This window comes from Halichoerus grypus, chromosome 4 (assembly GCF_964656455.1).
Source record: "Halichoerus grypus chromosome 4, mHalGry1.hap1.1, whole genome shotgun sequence".
Classification (NCBI taxonomy): domain Eukaryota; kingdom Metazoa; phylum Chordata; class Mammalia; order Carnivora; family Phocidae; genus Halichoerus; species Halichoerus grypus.
The window spans coordinates 185419998-185442578 of NC_135715.1; the positions used below are offsets into that span (position 1 = coordinate 185419998).

Here is a 22581-nt window from a genome sequence, read left to right on the forward strand (position 1 = left end):
TCATACAGCTGCCTCGAGCTGGCAGCTTGGGGGAAGCCGGAACACCCACGTTCATCTGTCATCCTGCAGGGTCCTCTCCCCGTTAAGTAGCCTACCATGGGCTTCTTTACACATGGCGGCAGAATTCCAAGGAGTGTTCCAAGAGGACAAGCCCCACTGTGCAGGCCCTGAACAAGTCTCTACTTGCATCATTCTTGCTAATGTCGCATTAGCCAAGCCTGAGTCAATATGGAACTATATGAGGATGGGGATGCCAGAAGGTTTGGTTGACTGGGGGCCACCAGTGTCACAATCGACCCCAGTCCGCCCTCCAACTCCTAATAATTCGTATCCACTTGCGAAATAGAGTCACCCCTCAAAACAAAACAAAACAAAACAAAAACGTCCAAAGTAATTTTCTATACCAGCACCACACTCAGGCCTGAGGTCCAGGATCTCGCCATGAAAATGAGATCCAGGTGGGGATGATACTTTGGTGGTGTGGTTCCTCGAGTGTATGTAGCTCCTCACATTTGGTTTCTTAGGTGCAGAGGCCTGTGAACTACAAAGACCAGTTATCTCCCCAACACACACCTGACAACTATTAATGAGACACAGACAGGAAAATATAATAGATACTCTCTCATTCAAAAGTTGAGGGGAAAGGGAGACACATAGTAATGACGAGCCTATAGCTATAACAAAAAATCTTTCCACATATACATTTAGTTGCATTTCACAAATTTTGGTGTTTTATTTTCGCTTTAATTCAAGTAAAATTATTTCCTAATTTCACATGTGATGTTTTAAGATGTTATGTAGGATTGTGTTGTTTAATTCCCGTATATTTGAGAACTTTCTGGATATCGTATTGTTATTGATTATTAATTTAAATACCTCTGTGATTGATGACTAATTTAATACCTCAGATAATGTACTCTGCATGTTTTCAGTCCTTTGAAATTTATCGAGACTTGTTTTATGGCCCAGCATATGGTCTATCTTGGTGAATGTTCTGTATGCTTTTTTATGCAATCTGATAATCTCTGCTTTTTACATAAAAGTATTTAGTTCGTTGATATTAAATAACTATTATCATGGTTGGATTTAAGTCTACCATCTTGGCTTAGTTTTTTATTTGTCCCCAAAGTTCATTTTTTTTCCCTCTCTTTATCCCTCTCTGCCACTCTTTGGGTGAACTGAATATCATTTACTATGCCATTTAGCTCATCTATTAGCTTTTTAGCCAAGCTTCTTGGTGTTGTTTCTAGCTGGGTTTTTCTTTTCTAGAAACTGAAACATGCATCTTTAGCTTATCTATGGTGTTGAATTTAAGCCTGCCTGCCACCCCCACATGTCACTTCCTCGCTGTGGACTGCTTGTTTTTCACCCACACCATTTCTGTGGTCCTGGAATCTGTTTATTCATGCATTCATCTATCAGGTACACACTTAATGAGCACCAGGCTAGGGCAGGAAGAGGGTGCCAGGTCTCAAACAAGGCATGCATAGAAAGGGAGTTGGCTCCTTCCACCACCCTAGAAATCACAAGGCAATGCAATCATTAAAGCCAACATGAGATGATGCTGTCACCGTAGAAAGGGGGGGGTCCTTATAAGGATGAAGCCAGATACTTTCTTCAGTCATCTCCCAAGCAGTTCTGGTCAGCTAGATCTGAGCAAGTTGAGCTTCATGTACAAAAGGTACAGCCCAAGTCATTAAGCGAGAAAAGCCAGAAAGATTACCAGTGATGTGGGGACAATTTTCCACATTGGTGCATCTGAGGGTGACTTAAGAGCATCTTGAAAGCATCAGTGCACAGGTTCAGTGTAAGGTTGTGGACAGAAGTACTTTTTATAATTGCATAGAAGTTTGCAACATGGGGCGCCTGAGTGGGCTCAGTCAGTTAAGCATCTGCCTTCGGCTCAGGTCATGATCCCAGCGTTTGAGCCACATGTCGGGCTCCCTGCTCAGCGAGGAGCTTGCTTCTCCTTCTCCTCCCCACTCGTGTTCTCTCTCGCTATCTCTGTCACTATCTCTGTCTCTCTCTCTCAAATAAATAAATAAATAAAATCTTTAAAAGAAAAAAGTTTGCAACATGAGGGCACTAATTAAAATAAAGTATGGTTAATCATATACATAATACTATTTGGCCTTTTGAGATGATGATGTTAGTCTATAGATGTTGGCATGGAGAGATATCGAAAATATCTGGTCCAGGGAGAAAAACAGGTATCAGGACACTGTGAACTGTGTGATACCATTTGCATAAATGTGTTATAGGCTGTGAGATGAACAGTAGGAAGCACAGAGTAGGGGCTGCGTATAGTTTTGAAAATGCTATGTTCCAGAGCATAACACAATGATTTATACGTAGTAGGCTCTCAATAAATGCTTGTTGAATATAACAAGCACTTTGTTTAAAATTTGGAGAGCTAATCCCCTACTTGCTAATAATAAGAAACTGGACAATATTTTTTTCTTTTTTATTGTCCTTATTTTCTGCTTTTTTTTCTACAAGAAACATGCTGAGTAGAGGATTATAACCGCTACCTCAGAATTATCCCAGAATGAATCCATAAATTCTTCTATACGCACTATTTTTTCTTTTATTTTTTTTACTTTTTTAGAGGGGGAAGGGGCAGAGGGAGAGAAAGAATCTCAAGGAGGATCCACCCTGAGCCTAACATGGGACTCAGTCTCACGACCCGGAGATCATGACCTGAGCTGAAACCAAGAGTCAGACACTTAACGGACTGAGCCACCCAAGTGCCCCTCAAAAACACTGTTTTTAGGTTTCTGTTGTATATGTTGTATATGTTACATATATGTTGTATATGTATATGCTGAGGAAGATCGCCCTTCCTTGACTACAGATTGGTCTTCTCCAGTTTGCCTCTAACACAAACCAGTGACTTTTGGATGTTGATTTGTCCAAGATCCATAGCAAAGAGAGGGAAAAAAAAAAAGTGTAAAAACTCAAAATGCTTGGAATTCTTGTTAGAGAATTATAAAACTGAAGGAGGACATGAGTTTCCAAATCCCATTCCACTATCCAGAGAATAAAGATAAGTTCATAACAATTGTGTCAGGTACTAAGTAAACATCAAGTGGAAGAAAAGGAGTTTCAAAAGAATGCAAATGGATGAAAATTCTTTCTACCAGCGTGATCCCAGGACTGGTGACAAATGATTATTCTCAAAGACCGAAATGAAAACTGCAAACCCAATAAAATCCCTGAGCTCCCCAGATTAGAGAATAGCACAGAGTTCAGTACAAGGGTCCAAGTGAAAATAAAACATTTTAAATATTTCATATGTATCTTTGTTTTTATCTTTCCCCGACTAAAAAATAAAGAAAAAGCATTTAAGCTTGCTTACAAAATAGACCAATAAAATACTTTTTTAAAAAGTCACAGGAAATGGGTGCCTGGGTGGCTCAGTAGGTTAAGCATCTGCCTTCAGCTCAGGTCATGATCTGGGGGTCCTGGGATTGAGCCTCACCTGCAAAGGGCTTCCTGCTCAGCGGGGAGTATGCTCCTCTCTCTCCCTCCACCCCCCACCCCCATTCATGCACACGTAGGCATGCACGCGCACCCATGCGTGCACATGCGCTCTCTCTCTCTCAAATAAATAAATAAATCTTTTTTTTTTTAAGTCACAGGAAACATTAGGAAGATGGGAAAATTAGGTTATTAGAAATAATGTGAAGCCAGAGATAAGATTAATACACAAAATGCTTACCATGAAAATCCTCTACACTTACTAGATATGGGCCACAATTTGACTCTGAGCTTCCTACCAGCCCAACAAAGAAAGAAACAAGGCCAGCCACATTACTCACAACATTCATTAGATATAAACAAATCAGGTGCTTAATTCTAAGACCAGAAAGGAATGTCTTCCATACGCTTTCATACAGAGGGCCTATGTAATATAGTGAGAAAGGCCCTAAAAACATCCTTATTGTAAATAAAACAGTGAAGGCCATGGGGCTGGTGTCAACAGTCGCCGTTTTTTAAGTCAATGGCATGACTCCCTGTGGGTTCAAACAAAACAATCCTAGGCACCCAAGGGCAGAGAGCATGTGATCATCTGAGATGTAGTATTTAATCCCAAAGTAAATGCTAACAAGGGCTAGAGTCCTCATGCGTGACTGAATGTGTAACTGCCATTCAGACAAGGCTTCCTAAATGTTGTTTAATTCAACCAAATGTTTGCTAAGTATCAAACAAGAGTGAGTTTGAGGTCGTGGCTCTGATCCGACAAGGACTCAATATTCTATGTTGCCGGTTAAGTGCAGACTCAGTGTTTAAACAGGCAGCTGAGCTGGGGGCAGGGTAACAGTCCCCTTTGAAAGTCAAGGAGCCTGGACAGAAGTCTCCAGATGTCCCCCCACAGAGGGGGGCCAGGCAGGACCAGGCAGGGCCACTTCGGTTTCACCGTCACACACAAACGACTGACACCTCGAATTCTTAGGCTAGTATTCCTGACCTTTTCAGGTCCAAGAACCATTTTTTTTTAAGATTTTATGTATTTATTTATTTGACAGAGAGAGACACACCAAGAGAGGGAACACAAGCAGGGGGAGTGGGAGAGGGAGAAGCAGGCTTCCCGCGGAGCAGGGAGCCCGATGTGGGGCTTGAACCCAGGACCCTGGGATCATGACCTGAGCCGAAGGCAGACGCTTAACGACTAAGCCACCCAGGCGCCCCTCTAAGAACCATTTTTAATCCACCCTCCCCCCGGAACATGTATAATAATTATAACTTTGGAACTGACTGATTGAAGAATATATAAAATAACAGACTCCTTCTTAAAAATTATGCATGTAATAAATTGTAGAAAAAAATTGTAACTATGTATGGTAACTATGTATGTTAACTTGAATTATTGGGATTATTTTGAAATATATACAAATATTGAATCATTATGTTGTATACCTGAAACTAGTATGTTACATGTCAACCAAGGACTTTGAATTGTGAAGGAGTGATGCAAAGGCCCTGTGGTCAATAAAGAAGAAAAGAAAGAAAGAAAGAAAGAAAGAAAGAAAGAAAGAAAGAAAGAAAGAAAGAAAGAAAGAAAGAAAGAAAAAGAAAGAAAGAAAGAAAGAAAGAAAGAAAGAAAGAAAGAAAGAAAGAAAGACCTAACTATATAGATAAGCAATAAGTGAAGATAAAAATCACCCATATTTTGGCTGCGCAGCCTCTATTTCTCTATGGAAGCCAAAGGTGAATCAAATAGTCTCTCATTCAGCTTCTTTATAACTAGTACATCATCATGTAAACTAAACTTAGCCAATCAGGTGCTCCTGCCAAGGACTTTGAATTGTGAAGGAGTGATGCAAAGGCCCTGTGGTCAATCAGATAATATTCACAGAGGCTACAGCAGAGTTAAGAGTTTAACAGCATAATCCTGAGGGGCCAGCAGCAATAATGCCAGGGCCAGCTTCCCAGGCAGTCTGTTAATTGGGAGGATACTGCCATCAAAATGGTCTCTCTGGTTTCAGCAGAAGGCCCCAGAGTGGGAGAGTGGCATCTGGGATGTATCAGTTCACAGCCCCTTGAATTGAATGGAGACTGGGTCCCCTTGGGGGGAAAAAAAAATCCGTGTGATAACATCAAAAATGTATTCTGCCTGTCTTACTCATGCTTTCCCTACAGGGGATTTGACCACATGTCAGAGAAATTGTGCCCTGGAGAAAGGAATGAATCAGAACTTTCAGGGTATTTGGGACACTGCTCAAACCAACAGTAATCCTACGGGGACCAGAACACCACCAGGTTGAGTGATAAATGGAGCTGTGGCTGGAGTCCTGGTCACAGTAGGACTGTTGGAATCCTGAACCCATTACTTCCCCAGTGCCTCGGTGTAGGGTTGGAATAGATACCCTAAACCTCAGGCAGAATCCACACATTGATTCTATTACCCAAAAGTAAGGGCTATTATGATGGGAAGGGCAAAGGAGAAGACCTTGGAATCCCCCTCCCCAACAAACAGCAAATCTGAGGGAAAATCAAAGCCCAGAAGGGAGCATCACTATTAGTATCTCTGCGAATGAGTTGAAAGGGTGTGTGTGTGTGTGTGTGTGTGTGTGTGTGTGTGTGTTGGGGGGATGATTCCTCTTACAATCCTACATAATTCTCCCATCCGACTAGTGCAGAAGAAGCATAGGGAGAGAGTGGACACAGCAAGTCTCCTCCATTTTGCTTCTAGACTTTAGGCTGGATGGGCCTTGTCCATCTCACTGCCCTATGGGACATCATGCTGGCTCACTGCATTGATGATATTGTTCTTAGACTTAGTGAGGTGCCTTAGATGCTCTCATAGAACATGGATTCACTGCGTTTCCCCCAAATATTATCAACAATTCTTTGAAAGATACTGATTGTCCTGGCTTTTCCCTCACAATGACAAGATGGCTGCCACAGGTCCAAATATCAAATTCACACAAGAGTGTCCCAAACAAGAAGGAAGATGATGGGCTAAAGAGGACTATTCACTTTCCCTATTCAGGAAAGAAAATCTTTCCCAGAGGTCTCTCCAGGGGACTTCCCCTTGTGTTGGATTGGCTAGAATGGAGTCACATACTCACCCCAAGACCAATCACCGACAAAGAGGAGCGGGAATGTCATACATGGCTTCATCTATTAGTGATTCAACCCCTGGCCCTTCGTAACAAAATCAGGGCTCAGTGAGCATGGAGTGGCAGTGAGTAGGGAACCAGCCAGGCCTGTCACAGCCATACCCTCGTCCTGTCACTGTCTAGCTGAAAACCAATCTAAACCAACTTGTCCATGAAGCCGCAGAAATCATCCCTGTAAGAGAATGATGGCATAACGTCTCGATCTGTGCTGCCCTATATGATAGCCACTAACTACCCGTGGCCATTTAAATTTAACTTAAAATTAATAAAAATTAAATAAAAATTTAAGAACAGTGCCTCGGTCCCACTAGCCACATTTCAAGTGCTCAATCACCGGTGATCTATGGCTCGTGCCTACCACACCGGACAGCACAGACATAAAATATTTTCATCATCTTAAAAAGTTCTATTGGCAAGCACTGCTTTTGCTGCCAGTGATAAGGGATAAGAGGCGTCTTCTAGAGCTCTGAGGTGAGGGTTTCGCTGCCCCCCTGCCAAGTGTCATGCCCCTCTCAAGTCATTGGCAATACCCCCTTGTCTTTGCCCAGCACAGCCTGAGAATGGGGAGCTGAGCAGTCTCAAAGCCAGTAATCACAGAAGCTTCCTGACCCTCGGAGCCACATCTAACCTACAGATCGGGCGATGAAACCCGAGTTTGGGGGCACTCCCCGGGATCCTGATTGAATCCTCCATTCATCTCTCTGGGCCAGAGAGGTGCTGGCCAGGAGCTGATCTGAACAAATAATGTTATCAGAAGCGTAATATTTAATAGTTGCCTTGTCCTATGCCAGGCCCCCTGTAAAGAGTGATTATGAAGTCATCCACTGTAAACATCCCCAAAACATACATTCTTTCTAGATCTCATCAGCTGGGGACGAAGGGGAGGCAGCTGTTGTGCAGAATGAGACATACAGGTACCCAGGCAGGGAGTCTATGGTGAGCGCTGACCCTCAGGCCCACCCCATGGACGCAGCTGACGTTCTACTGGACTGTCTATAAAGGGGTGTGTGTGCTGAGCCCTGGCTGAGAAGGGGGATGCCTCCTATGATAACCCGCCTCTCATCCACTTGAACCTCTGGAGGCCTGACAATTAAGGGGCCAGCTTGAGCGAGGCTGGTACATTCACATCCTGGGGAAGGTAAAGGCCCCATTCAGCTCTTAGAGACCCCAGCCACTTCCTGGCCATTCCGCGCCAGTGCCATCCTCCTGCAAGGCTGGATCTTGGGAGACTCATGCTCAAACTCTAACTCGACCTGGCTGGGGCGGGGTGTAAGGGAGGACCAAGTTGAGTGGCTTCGAGGTCACCCTGTGTCATTGCAGCCCAGGTCAGCTGCTGCTCCCCTCCCTGCTGTTTCAGAGGCTCCGACACCAGCGGGTCCTCGTGAAGTCACCTTGAGGCCAAGGCCAGGGCAGCAGGTGCATGCTGAAGCTGCATTTGGCCAACGTTGCGCCCAGCGGGAGCTGCAGATGTGTTGGCAATGCTCAGGCGAGCTTGTCACCTGCTCCCGGATGCCAGGCAGAGCTGGCTGGTGTCCCTGCTTTTGCATGGATGCTCTTTCAGCCCCTACTCCCAGGTCTCCCACGTGCGCCCCTCGTTGGGGGGTGGGGGTGGGGTCAGATGCTCAAGCACAGGCTGAGGGCGCGTTTCTGCAGATGGAGGATTGCCTTCCTGCCTCCCAACTCCCTCAGTCTGTGCAGGTGTACCCGGGGTGGGGGGGGGGGCTGTCCACCTCTGCTCCTGACACCACTGACCCATCCTGGGCCCAGCAAGAGTGCAGTAAGGATTAGAGCTAGGGCCTTTCTCCCGGCCATCTTAACAGACCTTCATTAGGCCTTCATTTACCTAAAGTTCAGGTAAAACTGAGCTGCTTGACCCTCCTATGAACACCAGCTGTCACAGACATCTGCATTCCCAGTACCTGGACAGGAACCATCGGCCGGGTAGGCGATGAAGGGGAGCAGAATACATCACCCCAAAATGTGCCACTTTGGCATGTGGAGTATTTGAGCTGAAGGCAATCAAGACCCAAAAGACTCAGGAAAAGCTTTTTATGTCTCCTTTAACTGCCTAGAAGAATTTAGATAGGGGGCCTGGCCCAGAAAGAGAGCTATTACCAAAGATTAATTTTTTTTTTTTTTAATCAGAGAGACTTACCTGTATGGCAGGGCCAACACCCGATTACCAAACATCTGCTCTTCTCATCTTCCTGTGAATTGTCCTCCTCCCTTTGGAGCCCCAGGTCCCTGTCCCGTTCTTTGGCTCAGGACGGCGTGTGAGCTTCGATTGCCCCACTGCCTTTGAGTCTCATGTCCTTGGAGGTGGGGGGGGGGGGGATATGGATGTAATTAAATTTATTTTGCTCCTGTTAATCTGTCTTATGTTAATTTAATTATTAGACCAGCCAAAGAATCTAGAAGGGAAGAAAGGTAATGTTTCACCCTTGGAGCACCTGGGTGGCTCAGTCTGTTAAGCATCTGCCTTCAGCTCAGGTCATGGTCCCAGGGTCCTGGGATCGAGCCCCGCATCGGGGCTCCTTGCTCAGCGGGGAGCCTGCTTCGCCCTCTCCCTCTGCCTGTCCTGCCACTTCCCCTGCTTATGCGGTCTCTCTCTCTCTGTCAAATAAATAAATAAAATCTTAAAAAAAAAGAAAAGAAAAGAAAAGAAAATGTTCCACCCTGACAACAAAGAAATGAAGTCCGAGTACAGTGGTGCCCTTGGGGTCATCCTGCAGCCAGGACACAGCACAGGGGACAGGAGCTGCTCCGCTGGCCTGCCCACAGGGCCCTGTCAGACTCGGTCTGGAAACCTCCCGCCCCAGCCTCGGTCCTCTCTGCGTCCTGGGGACTCCCCCCAGCTTCCTTCCCCTTCATGGTTTCCTCACATTTAAGATCTTTCTCTCCATATAGGGATTGCCCCAGAGCCCACACACTCTCCCCAGGCCCCACCTTCCTCAAAGCTCAAAAACAATTGTTTAGGGGAGAAGAGCAAGGAAGGAAAGAAATGAAGGAAGAGCGATGGGAAAGGGAAAAAGGTGAAGGGACAGGTGAAAGGAAAAGAGGAGGGGAGGGGAGGAGGGGAAAGAGGGAGGAAGGAAGGATAGCATGAAAGACAGGGAGAAAAGAGAACAAAGGATGTTCCCCAAACCAGACCAAGATCACTCCTTCTTTTCCAAATCAGTACGTTTCTGTCACTCTTCCCACCAAGTTCTGCTTGAGGGACCACAGAGAGGCAAATTGTTTCAGAAATCCCAGTTTCACTTTACATCTTCATCGAAAACCAGAGAAATCAGAAAAAGCCTATTTGTTTTATGATGATATTTTCAAGGGTGTGGACACAGAGGAGGAAAAAATCATCTTGGCCTCCTGCCTCTTTTTTTTTTTTTTTTTTTTAAGGTCTTTGTAGTTTCCTGTTAATTTAATACCTGAACCTTTGCCATGTAAATAACACAGGTAAAGATAAACCACACTGGCCCTGGACTCCGACCTTTGTTTAACACCCACCTCCTCTCTGATTCATCCTCCATCCCGTCACTGGAAGGTTTGGAATTGTTACCTGGAAATTTAAAGCCAGAGAATAAATAGTTTGGGGCAGAGCGTGTTGGTTTTATTTTATTTATTTTTATTATTATTTTATTTTAATCACAGAGAGAGAGAGAGTGCGCACAAGCAGGGGGAGCTGCAGGCAGAGGGAGAAGCAGGCTCCCTGCGGAGCAAGGAGCCCGACTCGGAACTCGATCCCGGGACCTTAGGATCATGACCTGAGCCAAAGGCAGACCGACTGAGCCACCCGGGCGTCCCGCGTGTTGGTTTTAGACAAGGCTTGCGAGATAGTCCAAAACTCAGAGCAGTTCTCTGGCCGGCTGCTGTGTCTTCCCCTCTACCTCAAAGAGGTGACCTAGATGGGGTCAGTTCCCTTTCCATTCACTCGGGAACTTTCCATTCCCCCCCCACACCCCGGCTCTGTCACCTCTGCAGCTTGTACGTACCCAGGCTGTGCTCTGCCGACTCCACACTGCACCCTTTCGTAGACAACAGTGATTCAAACAAGCGACTGAATCCCTCTTACTCTTGCACGCCTGTATTTCGTTCTTTTCTTGCTGGAGTGCTTCCTCCAACAGTGTTTTCAAAGAGGGGCTCTATATGAGACACCTTCTGATCCTTTAAATACCTGATAATTTTGAAAAAATAAAATAAAAATAAATAAATACCTGATAATTTAGCCAGAAATCAAAATCTTGGTTCAAATTCTTTCTCTGCAATACTTTAAAAATAGTATGCAACTATCATCTTAAATCCAGTGTTGCTGTTAAGAAATCTGAAGGCAATCTGATTTTTGTTCCTTCCTCAGCCCTCTGCTATCCAGGTACCTGGAATACAGATGTGATGGCTGGCGCTTTCACTGCCAGTTTGGATTATGACGATGAGATGGGGGAATAGTGATCTGGATTGAAACCTGAGCCCTCAAAGAACTGGTAATACAAAGTTACTCTATCAGCCATGAATGGTCCACCTCCACGCTTCTACAAAAGGGAAAAATAAACTTTCATTGTGTTTGGAGTCTGTGTTATTACTAGCTGTTATTTGGAGTCTGTGTTACTAGTATCTGAAATGAATCTTAATTCAGGTATTGTAAATCTGCTGTCTTAAACTTTCCAGATTTCTGATTACTTTTCTGAGTGATTGATGGTCTCCTGGATATCAGCTACCTTGGCTACCTTAAAAGAGGCTCAAGCCTAAATTCTACCTTGTTTCCTCCTGGGGCGCTCAAAGAACGGGGTGGGGGTGGGGGGGGTGGGGACGGGGTAATTGCCTCTGGCATTACAATGTAAATTTGGTTACCCCCCAGGTGCCTCTGACCCCCCAAAACTTACCAGGCACCTTTCTCAGGGAACTTCTGGGCACTCTCCCCTGGCCACTACTCTTTTCATGAGCTAGGTCATGTGGTTGGAATGCCCTGACCCAAGGAGGGGGAAGAAGGGCCAGGACTGCTAGGGGCTGCCAGGTCTGGTCGTTGTTCTATGCTTCTAACCCCAGCCTGATATTACCATTCCTGACTAGCACAACTATTTTCTGCCTCAGAGCATCATGGCAGTGACGGCCATAAGGCTGGGGCTGGGGGGTGGGGGCTGGGGCTGGGCAATGATCTATCCAAGTCAATGTAGGCAGAGAAAAGTACACATTCCTTACAAGACATTCACTCAACCTATGCCCTTCTACAGCACCCAGCCCTCATGTGCAGGGGCTACCCTTTCCTTCCCACACTCCATGACCCAACCCCCTGCTGCCTCCGACGAAGTAGGATGGGGGGAGGGGGCAGGTTCTTATGGTTTTTACATTCCTTTCTTAATCCTCATCAAGGTCCCTCTTGCTTCTGTGGCATCTTCAGGATTGTACGCACAGGAAGGGGTCAGCATCTCCAATATGTGACCATTTTGTCAGCCATGCATCACTTTTCTCATAGTACCGATCACCAACTGAAGCAGTTATTTATGTGTTTATTTGTTTTGTTTTGTTTTTCTCTCTCTCCCAGCGCTCCCTAGAACAGCCCCTCCATGAAGGCAGGAATTTGGCCTGTTCCCAGCTGTCTCCTCAGCACTGGGCATGGTACATGGCAGAGATGTTCAATAAATACAAGATGAGAGCTGGTGTTAGAACCCAACCCTGATTCTGGCTCAGGGCTTCTTGCTCCAAATCTGGGGCTTTTCCTACCCAAGCCCCTGGATCTCTGCCCTGAGCAAAGACGGTACACAGAGGGAAGAGGTTTATATTAACTAGACTCGCAACAAAGATACGGGGTCCTTACTCCAAACATTGGCTAAAACAACTGCTGGATAATTAGACTTAAAGCAGAGCTGCTTCTACATCTTCTAATCCCCATTGCTTGCACCCAGTAGGTGCTCAAAAAAGGTGTGTTTTATTGAATGGACATACAAATTCTCTAGGAGGAGACATTTCAGCATAATTATACGGGACAGGGAATAGGGTAACTGAAGAGCGGATTAGGGGTTATACGGAGAAGGAGACGCTGAGCATGAACATGCTCTGGACCCAAAGGGGTCTTTGGTCTATACAGTGTATAACAAAGTGGAAGTAAAGAGCTTTGACCAGCTCAGTCCAATGCTGCAGGCATGAACCGCATGCAGTTATTTACGTTTAATTAACATTAAATCACATGTAAAATTCAGCTCCTCAGTTGCACTAGCCAGATTTCAAGTAATAATAGTCACATGTGGCTTGTGGCTACTGCATTGGACAGTATAGATAATATAAAACATTGTCATCATCAAAGAATGTTCCATTGGACGAAGCTGACCTAGACCCTTAGACTTAAAGGAAACGCATCTCTGCTTCTAACCTGGCCTACTGACATCCTCTTGTCACCCCCTACACCACCCCCACCCCGGATCCGAGCACCATCAGTGCCCACATCTGCCTTCCTAAGTTTTCTGCTCTACAGGGAGTAATGCTGTCTTCTTGGTTTTCACCCCCCCCCCAGTGCCCAGGGTAATAAGTATTTGTGGAAATAATGAGCCTTCGATTAGCCTTTGTTAAATGCTGAAAGCCCAAAAGGTGAATTAAGTGTCAGAAGTAAGAGAAGGAACCCCTGCTTCCCCTCTTTTCTCACCTCCCGACCCCCTTCTCTGCATTCCCTTTTCCGGTGCTTCCCACCAACACTCCAAAGCAGCACAGTTAGAGGCAGCCCCCCCCCAAGAAGTTCCGGTCCCCAAACTACACGGACTCCCCGGAAGTATCTGCTCCGGGTCTCAAACCGACCTAACTTGTTCACATGGTAGGTTTCTGTCTTCCTTCACCTTTGGCTGCCCTGCACCTAGTAGGTGCTCAACAAGTGTTTGTTGAATGAATGACGGAACCGGCGCATGGATGGATGGATAGATGGATGGACGAACGGATGGACGGCCGGTGTCCCCGCGTCCGCCGCAAGGTCTGCGGGAGGAGCCACCCTCAGGGCGCTTGCGGGGAAAGCCCCAGGCCCCGCCCAGCCGCGCCCGGCCCGCGGGCCGGGAGTCGGGCGGGGCTTGGCCCTCGGGGGCGTGTCCTCCCGGGCCCCAGCGCCGGCGCCCCGAGAGGCGCGCAGCCGGCGCCGCAGGGCCCGGGCGGCCGCAGAGGACGCGCGGCGACGAGCATGGAGCGCGAGCTGGAGGAACTGGCGGCGCGGCCCGCGCGCCCGGCACAGCTGCCCTTCCAGGCGCTGGTGGAGGCGGCGGGCGGCCGCGGGCAGGTGCTGCTGGTGGGCGAGCTGTGGGAGCGCGAGCAGAGCCGCGCGCTGCTGCGGGACTTCGCCCGGGCCGTGTTCCCTCCCGAGCAAGCCGCCGGCAAGGCGGGCGGCGCGGGGACCGGGGCGCCGGGGGCGCAGAGGGCGCCCGGGACGGCGGGGGCGCGCGCCATCCGCTCGCCGCTCGTCTTCGTGCTGTGCCGCGCGTCCTCGCTGACCGCCCGCGAGCCGCGGCGCCGCTTGCGGGAGATGCTGCGGGACGTGCGCGGCCGCCGGCGGGCCGGGGCGGCGCTGGTCGGGGTGCTGGTGGCCGACGCCGGGCCCGAGGACGCGGTGGCGCCGGGGTTGCGGCTCCTGGAGGCGCTGCTGCGCGCGGTGTTCGGCCGCCAGGCGGGGGGCCCGGTGCAGGCGGCCGCCTACTGCCCAGGCCACCCGGCCTCCAGCCTGGCCGTCCAGGCGGCCGCCTGCAGGGCGCTACAAGCCGCCGGGCCCGCGCGACCAGGTGAGACTACGAGGCCCGGGAGGGCGCGGGCGGTGGGCGGCTGGGGTCGGGGGGGGGGCCCCCAAGTTGGAACTCTTTAGGTCAGCTTCACTCCTTGTGCACCACAGTAAACTGAGGCCCAGAGAGGGGAGGTGCCTAGCGCTAGGCCTTCCAGCTGGCGTGGAGCGGGCCCCGGGCACGGGGTCCAGTCTGTTCCGAAGGATCCAGAGGGCATAAGAGACGCAGGGGCTTGGGAAAGCCGAGCAGACCAGCCCAAGGCAGGAAAGTTGGTGGAGAGAGGGTTGGACTCGGCTGGGAGCTGGGGGGGAGGGAGAGGAGGTGAGAAAGCCTCAGGAGGCCCAAGTTTCAAGGTGGAAAGGGGAACAGAACTGGGACCGGCGTTTGGCGGTACCAGGAGCTTCTAGGACCCTGTGCAGCTAGGGATGCGCCATGGGGTCATAGGAATAGATGCCAGGACTCTGAGTGTGGGGAAAGGGTGTGGGGACTGAGGGCCCAGAATTTTCTAATCCTTCTTGGCTACCCACTCTGGTTGTGCGCCCACTGCTGCGTTTCTCTCCACGTTCTCCTGAAGCGTAGGGAGGGGAGTGAGGGTCTTTTCCCAGCCTGAGTGACTACTGCCATCAGCACCTGGTACGGAAGGTTTTACAAGAGCTTTTCAGGGTCTCAGGATTAAAATACACTAAGTATAGCTGGATCTGGCAAAGCTGAGGGATGCAGGATTGTTCTTTGCACTCCCAGATCCCTTCCTGCCCCCACCTTCCCAGCACCTGCTGCCCTCCAAGCCCTCCAGCCTTCCCTTCTTGCTAAAGAGTTGGGGCTCGGGGCGCCTGGGTGGCTCAGTCGTTAAGCGTCTGCCTTCGGCTCAGGTCATGATCCTGGAGTCCTGGGATCAAGCCCCACATCGGGCTCCCTGCTCTGCGGGAAGCCTGCTTCTCCCTCTCCCACTCCCCCTACTTGTGTTCCTTCTCTCACTGTGTCTCTCTGTGAAATAAATAAATAAAATCTTTAAAAAAAATAAAATAAAATAAAAAATAAAGAGTTGGGGCTCGATCCCAGGACCCTGAGACCGTGACCTGAGCCGAAGGCAGACACTTAACCAGCTGAGCCACCCAGGCGCCCCCAGAATCTTTGTTTCTTTAATCAAACGGTTGAAACCAGGGCGGTTGATAAATTGAGGCTCTTGGTTTGCTGAACAGAAAATCTCTCAGTCCTGTCAAACATGCTCACCTGCGGCATATGGGACTTTGTGTTCTTTCTAGCAGCAGGACCCTGGGAGAGACCGGGCCTCCCGGCACTGCTGGCGTGCTTTTCCTGGGGTCCCTGGAGCCGGGGGAAGGATCCAGATGCCACCTCCCCCGGTGACCCAGCTCAGGGTGAGTGTGCTGCCTTCCTGGCCTTCTGAGGGCCAGGTGCTTGGGATTATGGGGTTGGTCCTGTGCACACAGGGACCTGAGGGATAGAGTTGACCAACATCCGTGGAGCATTTGCCATGTGCAGAGCATGGAGGTGAGTGATGTGAGGTGCTCCTGCCACCGGGCAACAGGCACACGGGCCCCCCAGTAGGGCCCTAGCCCCATGGATCTCTCACTAATGAATGCAGTTGGTGTGGGCAGGGCTGGAAGGCAGGTGTCTGCCATATGCACGGTGGGGTGCTTGGAGCCAGATGCATTCCATCTTCCCCTGAGGATCCAGGGAGCATCAGGAACACGTGACATCAGAGCTAAGGGTTAGAGATTGTCCTAGGCAGAAATGGGAAGCCTTGGAGAGGAAGCAGTATGAACGAAGGCTTGAGGGCATGATGTCATGCTCAGAAAAGGAGCCCCTGTTAGGAGTGCGGGTGGGGGGCGGTGAGGTACAGGGGACTGGGAGGGCTGAGGAGGAGAGCTGGGACCAAATCGGGACCCTAGACCCAAGGCTCTCAGAAATAGTGAGCTGCTGACCATTTCTGAGCAGGGGTGTCCAGATTAGGGGCGTTTTGGAGAGGTGACAAGACTGTGGAGCAGGGAGAGACTAGAGGCAGAGCCAGTTAGGAGGGGACTGTCTAGTCCTAGGAGGGACAATGGGCAGCTTGGACCCAACACTGGCAGTTTGGGAATGAAGGGGAAGGAACTTAGCCAGAAGCCTTTTCTAGGGTAGGATCCTCAGGCCGCTAAAGGGAGAAGGGGGGGAAACACAGTTCTTCGAAGTCCACGGGAGCACCTGCTAAGGCTGTTGTGAGAGAGCTAGAAAGTACTGGGGGAGTAAGTTGTAAGCAGCTAAATGTATGTGTCCCACAGCCCCAACGTGTACCCGACAGCACCGCTCTGTTACAGAAACAATGGGCAGTGTTTTAAAACACACTTTTCTTGTGTCCCTTACGTTTGAAAAAATCATTAGGCGAGGTGTCAGCCTTCCTTCGGCATGTAAGAAGTTACCACAAACTCGGTGGCTTAAAACAACACGCATTAATTCTTCACGATTTCCATGGGTCAGGAGTCTGGGCAGGGCCTCACTAAGCCGCATCAGAGGGTCGGCCAGGCTGCATTCCTTTCTGGAGCCTAAGTCCTTTGCACTCACGTGGTTGTGGGCAGAGTTCACTTCTCTGCTGCCTTCTTGGTGGCCGTCAGCTGGGGCTCTTCTCAGCTCTGACAGCCATCCCTCTACACGTCTCTCCAACGCAGCAGCTGCTGCTTCAAGTAGCAGGAGACTTTTCTGGTCTCCGATTATGTCACTCAACCACAGGAGGAACTCACACTGTTGTCCTCTATGGTGCCCTGATCAAGGGAGTGACCCTCCCATCCTAGTCACAGATTCCACCCGCACTGAAAGGAGGTGATGATACAGGATGAGTGCACCGAGGGGTGGAAATCTTAAGGGTTGTCTTAGAATTCTGCCTATCACGGGTGAAAGCTCAAAAAATTTGAGAAAGGAAAACAAGTATGAAAATCATTTGCTTACTCCCATCCCTCAAAAGTAATTATCATCTGTATTTTGGCATAGACCATTCTGCCCATCTGTCTGTCTACCTAGCTGTATATCTCCTTGTGCTATTTAAATTGTAATAAATACGCTTCTATATAATACGTGAATCATCTGCCAAATGCATCAGATATTTAAAGCATTCCATTGCAAAAATGTTAACTTCAGTCTCTCCATCATCATTTTGGATATTTCTGGAAACCAAAGGGAAAAAATAATAAAGCAAAGGAATCATAAATAATTTTACATAAATCTTGGATAACTCCCCTCTCTGTAGCATATAACAATTTTTTTAAAGTTTTATTTAAGTAATCTCTACACCCCACGTGGGGCTCAAACTCACGACCGCGAGATCAAGAGTTGCATGCTCGGGATGCCTGGGTGGCTCAGTCGGTTAAGCATCTGCCTTCGCCTCAGGTCACAATCTCACGGTCCTGTGATCAAGTCCAGCATCGATCAAGTCCAGCATCGAGGTTCTTGCTCAGCAGGGAGCCTGCCTCTCCCTCTGCCCACCTCTCCCCCTGCTTCTGCCCCATCTCTCTCTCTGACAAATAAATAAATAAAATCTTAAAAAAAAAAAAAAAAGGAATTGAATGCTCTTCGGACTAAGCCAGCCAGGCATCCCTGTATCATATAACAAATTATTTAATCTCACGTAGAAGTGAATGTATTAATTAAAATTGCATTCATAGACTATGCATATGCATTTATACATAATAAATATGAGATTACACAGACAGACATTTATACGTACTCTTTTGGAATCTGCTTCCTTCACAATAACAGATTGTGAGTGTGCAATATTCCATGGCAGTAATTACATATCAGTAACCTCTTTTCTCTTCCAGGGGAATGGTAAGTAATTGTAGATTCACATGCAGTTGTAAGAAATCGTACAGAGAGATCCTGTGTACGCTTGGCCCAGTTTCTCCCACTGGTAGCATCTTGCAAAACTATAGGATAATATCACAACTGGAATATTGGCATTGAAACAATCCACAGATCTTACTAAGATTCCCCCAGTTTCACTTGTATTTGTGTGTGTGTCTGTGTGTGTGTGTATTTAATTCTATGGAATTTTATGCCTTTTTTTTAAGATTTTATTTATTTGAGCAAGAGACTGCATGAGCAGGAGCTAGGAGCAGAGGGAGAGGAAGAAGCAGACTCCCTGCTCAGCAGGGATTATGCATCATTTTTAATGCCTGTATCACATCATGTGGGTGAGCCATGGTTAACTCAACCAGTCTCTTCTTTGGACATCAAATAGCTTAGGATGCTTTCAGCCGCAGGTAGAGAAACCATGACTCAAGCTGACATAGATAACAGCAAGAACATTCAGTATCTCACCTAAAAGATAGTCTACAGGTAGAGTCAGCTTCAGAGCTGATTGATTCTGGGGCCCAGTGACCCCATTGAGGACCCAGGTTCATTCCTTCTCTCCGCTGGGCCACCCTCCGTGTCATTTCATCCTTGGGCTGGTAGCAAGATGGCAGTTCCACTAATTATTCCTAATTATTTCCTTGGGATAAAATCCTAGAAGTGGAATTGCTGGGTCAAAGGGTATGTACATTTTTAAGGTTCTCGATATGTATTTTACTGTGGTTTTTAAGTAGATATTTACTGGGGCCAACTTCCTCCCCTTTCATTCCTGGCTTACTCACTCTTAAACTTGACCTTCTGGTTGGGTGATTCCTTCTCTTGTGTTCCAGATCACCTCCAGGACCCTGAGGAGAAGCTGGTACTGACAGCCATATGTCCCAACGGAGACTGTGAGGACCCCGGGAAGGGGCCGAGAGCCTGTGATGGACTGGTCCATACTCCTGCAGATCCCGTTGGAGAATCGAGATGAAGGCTGGACGGCTGGGCTACCCGCGCTCTAACCTGCACGCTGGGGACTGGCTCCTTCTCACTGAGCCCCCTTGCCTCCACGTTGACCTTGGAATGGTGGTAGCTTCAAAGGCCCCACTTGTAAGGGGACTGCTGCGTTGAACCAGCTAGGAAAACTTATTTTCCTGGAGCCTGCCCCCCACCTCACATTTGCTCACTCTCTGATCACAGTGAGGTTATTTGGTCTTTCTGTACTTCAGTTTTCCTACGCATTGGGACAGATGGCTGTCTTCTTTGAGGGTCTATGGTTCTGTGGCAGCCCATGGTGTGTTTGCATTAGCATCCGTCATTTCAAGTGCATCTGGAAAGGACTGTGGACCAGAAGTCATCAGATCGGGGAGGGGGGGTGGCCTTGGACATGTCATTGAACTTTTAGGGGCTTGTGTTTGTGAAACAGACAAGTGTTTGTGTTTCTCAAACAAGCCCAGGGGCTCTCAACCAAGAGCTAGCTGCCGTTCCAGGCAGCAATAGAAACTTGTGTGGGTGAGTGTGAGAGAGTGTGTTTTGAGGGGGGTTACTGTGACTATGAGGTGCCCCTGGCACTTAGTGGGTTTCTCACAACATACGGGACAATCTCCAACAGCAAAGACTTGTTCCACCCAAATTGCCCATCATGGCTCCTTCAAGAAACTGGATGAGCCAATCCCTTTTCCCTGTGAAATTCTAGGAAGTGTGTGCCCCCCCGCCCCCAGCAGAGAGGGTTGGGCTTCCTGAGACCTTGGCTCCCAGAGCAAGCCAGCATAAAGACTACACTGCTTGCTGCCCTGGGGGCCTATTGGGTCAGAGCCAAGACAGCCACCTGCTTTGCATGCCCCCTTTCTTCATGTTGACATTGACTTTCTATGCCAAATCCTTTGAAAATAAGGATGCTGGGAAGTGCCCATGGCACCAAACAAGAAAGGTAGGAGTATGGATTACAAGAACATGGGACTTTCTCTCGATCTCAGGCCCTTGTCCAAGGTCAAAGCAGACCCAGCCCAGAGGTGCCAAGTTCCTGAATCCTTTTTCCTCTGTTTATGAGTCGGACAGGGTTGATGATGTTCCCTTAAAAGCCAGGAGAGCCATCTGTTCACTCGTAGAAGGAACTCTGTATTAACTCCCTTGCCTTCCTCGCCTGCCCCTGGAGAAATGAAGTCTTTGGAATGGCAAGAGCAGCTCCTGATTTTCCCTGGTAGGAAGCACTATCTAAGGGAAGTAGCTAAATTCATTCATTCGTGCACGATTTGCTCGGCAGACACGCAGCTGGGCTACTCTCTGCCCAGGGTTCTACAAGGTGCTGCATACCTTCCAATAGTTACTTGGGCTCTCATCTCTGGTACCAAAATGTGGAATTGGAAACCTGTGGCTGAGGGGCTGTGTGATATCAAGGAGGGTCCCCCCTGGCTCTATGCTTCAATTTATTCTTCATAATAAGCAGCCTAATTCTGTCCCTTCTTTGCCTCATGGGGATAGCATGAGGGCAGGCAGGGTGACATCATATTTGGGGTTGGTTAGCAGCAGGTGTCATTTTAATAATGCAAAGCTGTCTCACCAATAGGTAGACCCAGCTGACCTCCTACACGAGAGTGAATTCAATGAATTACCGTTGATTTTGTTTTAAAATGGGGAGACTGGTGTTTTCGAAGCTGCTATATTTTTCTATTTCTCTGTTAATTTCTTTGTAATAATTGGGTCAGAGTTGTATTATTTGGTGGGGGGGGAGCTTTTATTAAGGTAGGAAATTCTCTAAGGCAGAAGTTACAAGGCACAGCCTCTACTGTGTTTAAAAACCTTTTGTATTTGTTGCCAATATTTGAAACTTGAGAGATTGCACATAAAAAAGCTAGCTTTCTGGGTGGAGGATGGGGCATGCCATCATGTCCAGTTCGCTGCAACCCCCCTCCCCTGAGTGGAGCCCCCTTCCCACCTATCTAATCCACCTCTCCACTTCAGTTCACTCATACGTGCCACCCGCCTGGTCCCAGTGGACATTTGAGTTTGCAAGCCTGTGGGGTAAAGAGTGGATTACATATAACTTTTTCATTATTTTCAGTGTCTCTGGTGACTAGCTGAAGAGAGAAGGTCTTTCCTGAGATTTGTGTTCTGCTTCCAACCGGGAAACACAGGACTGAGATCCTTTGGGGCCCCAGTTGGCTTTCTTGACACATGGCTATATGCGATCTTTTTCGGAATAATCTAGTTGGTATTTTCTAGCAGACACAAGAGTTAGGTGCCGGAAGGGATGACCTTGGTGGTAGGTCTCTTCCCCAAGGACTCCTATAAGGCATGAAGATTGCGGTGGGCCTGTCTGGGAATAGAGGCCCTGGGTTAGGTCAGTGATACCACTGGTGAGGGCCTCCGGTCAAGTCACAGTCTGGGCTGGTGGGTATTAATCCTTCTAATATGGCAGTAGTTGTGCTGTTTCTGACTTGACTCAATAATTCCTTATATCTAATAAAACCAAACAGTACCTCATTGCTGTCTATCAAAACCAGAACAGATCTTTCCCTTTATTCTCATAAAGCGTTCCTCACAGGGGCCCTTGGGGGCAGGGCGCCTGGGCAAAAGGTGGGAACCTCAGGAATAGTTTGGCCTGAAAGCCTTCCAGCCCTGCTGACATCTCCACAACCCAATCGGCTGGGATTGGAAAAGATGTAGCCGGAAAGTAAATGTTTGAAAAGAGATTTTTTCAAAGATAGCATTTGGCTCAGTGTTCAACAGGATGTGTGCGTTCGTGTGCACACATGAGCATGTTTAACGAGACAAAATGGCCTTTCTCTAAGTCTCAGAGAGTCCTTTATAATATTTGTATCTTGGTTTCTCTCCTCTCAAAGTATTTGTCTCCAAGACTTACCACGCAAGAGGAGTCCTTCAGTCGTCAAACCAGGAACAGGGCAAACTTGCAAAGGGGCCAAGGGTCAAGGCCCCCAAACCAATGTGCTCTCAACAAGCCCCTCTTATCCCCAGCAGAGAACCCAGGACCCAAGCTCACGGGAAAAGTCGATGACAGCCGTGTTAACCTGATAGCAGTCTAAACTTCAAAGGGTAGCAGCACCACGCTGCGGGGCTGGTTCCCCGTGGTCGCGAGACCTGCACTTTGTCCTGTTTGGATGGCAAACGTAACCAGTGCAGTGGAGAGAGCCTTTTGTTTTGTACCCATGGACTGCACAACCCCCTTCTGACCTGGTCTTGTGTGTTAGTGGATCGAGGATTGAGACAGACCGTTGCTTGTGTAATCTTAGAGTTCAAAGGAAACAAGGTACAAGGCAGGGTGGATGACCAGGATCCTGCATGAATTCTCCAGATGCTTTTGGCCCCCTGAGCCAGAGTCCTCAGGTTGCATTATACTTAGGGCTGCCTAACTGGGAGCAGAATCAGAGGCTACTCACTGGGTC

General features: G+C 48.3%; 2 protein-coding genes across 5 annotated transcripts in view; both read left to right on the forward strand.

Moving 5' to 3' along the window:
* The window catches only part of SPATA3 (spermatogenesis associated 3), a 41187-nt gene extending 30026 nt beyond the window's left edge, over window positions 1-11161 (forward strand). The window contains exons 4-5 of one of the 2 annotated variants that reach the window (XR_013446804.1): window positions 1270-1422; window positions 10975-11161. The gene's annotated coding sequence lies outside the window, so the exon portion shown is untranslated. The remainder of the gene's footprint in view (window positions 1-1269; window positions 1423-10974) is intronic. The other variant, XM_078070004.1, reaches the window with a different exon arrangement.
* Window positions 11162-13705: 2544 nt separating this feature from the next.
* On the forward strand, window positions 13706-21683 carry LOC118546994 (uncharacterized protein C2orf72). Of its 3 annotated transcripts, none has more exons than XM_078071449.1 (3): window positions 13706-14362; window positions 15625-15735; window positions 19030-21683. In XM_078071449.1, exons 1-3 carry the CDS (start codon window positions 13771-13773, stop codon window positions 19167-19169), a joined length of 843 nt encoding a protein of 280 aa, XP_077927575.1. In that variant the 5' UTR covers window positions 13706-13770; the 3' UTR covers window positions 19170-21683. The 3 variants fall into 3 exon arrangements, with proteins under 3 accessions (XP_077927575.1, XP_077927576.1, XP_035966021.1); XM_078071450.1 differs by lacking the exon at window positions 19030-21683 and adding an exon at window positions 17738-19023 and having other exon boundaries at window positions 15622-15735; XM_036110128.2 differs by having other exon boundaries at window positions 13708-14362; window positions 15622-15735.
* Window positions 21684-22581: the final 898 nt, after the last annotated feature.

Bases quoted from the DNA above. Each gene is read 5' to 3' on its own strand.
- LOC118546994 (XM_036110128.2), top strand. From the start codon at position 13,771: ATGGAGCGCGAGCTGGAGGAACTGGCGGCGCGGCCCGCGCGCCCGGCA. The intron at 14,363-15,621 runs GTGAGACTACGA...TGTTCTTTCTAG, and splicing joins CGCCGGGCCCGCGCGACCAG to CAGCAGGACCCTGGGAGAGA. The intron at 15,736-19,029 runs GTGAGTGTGCTG...CTTGTGTTCCAG, and splicing joins CCCCGGTGACCCAGCTCAGG to ATCACCTCCAGGACCCTGAG.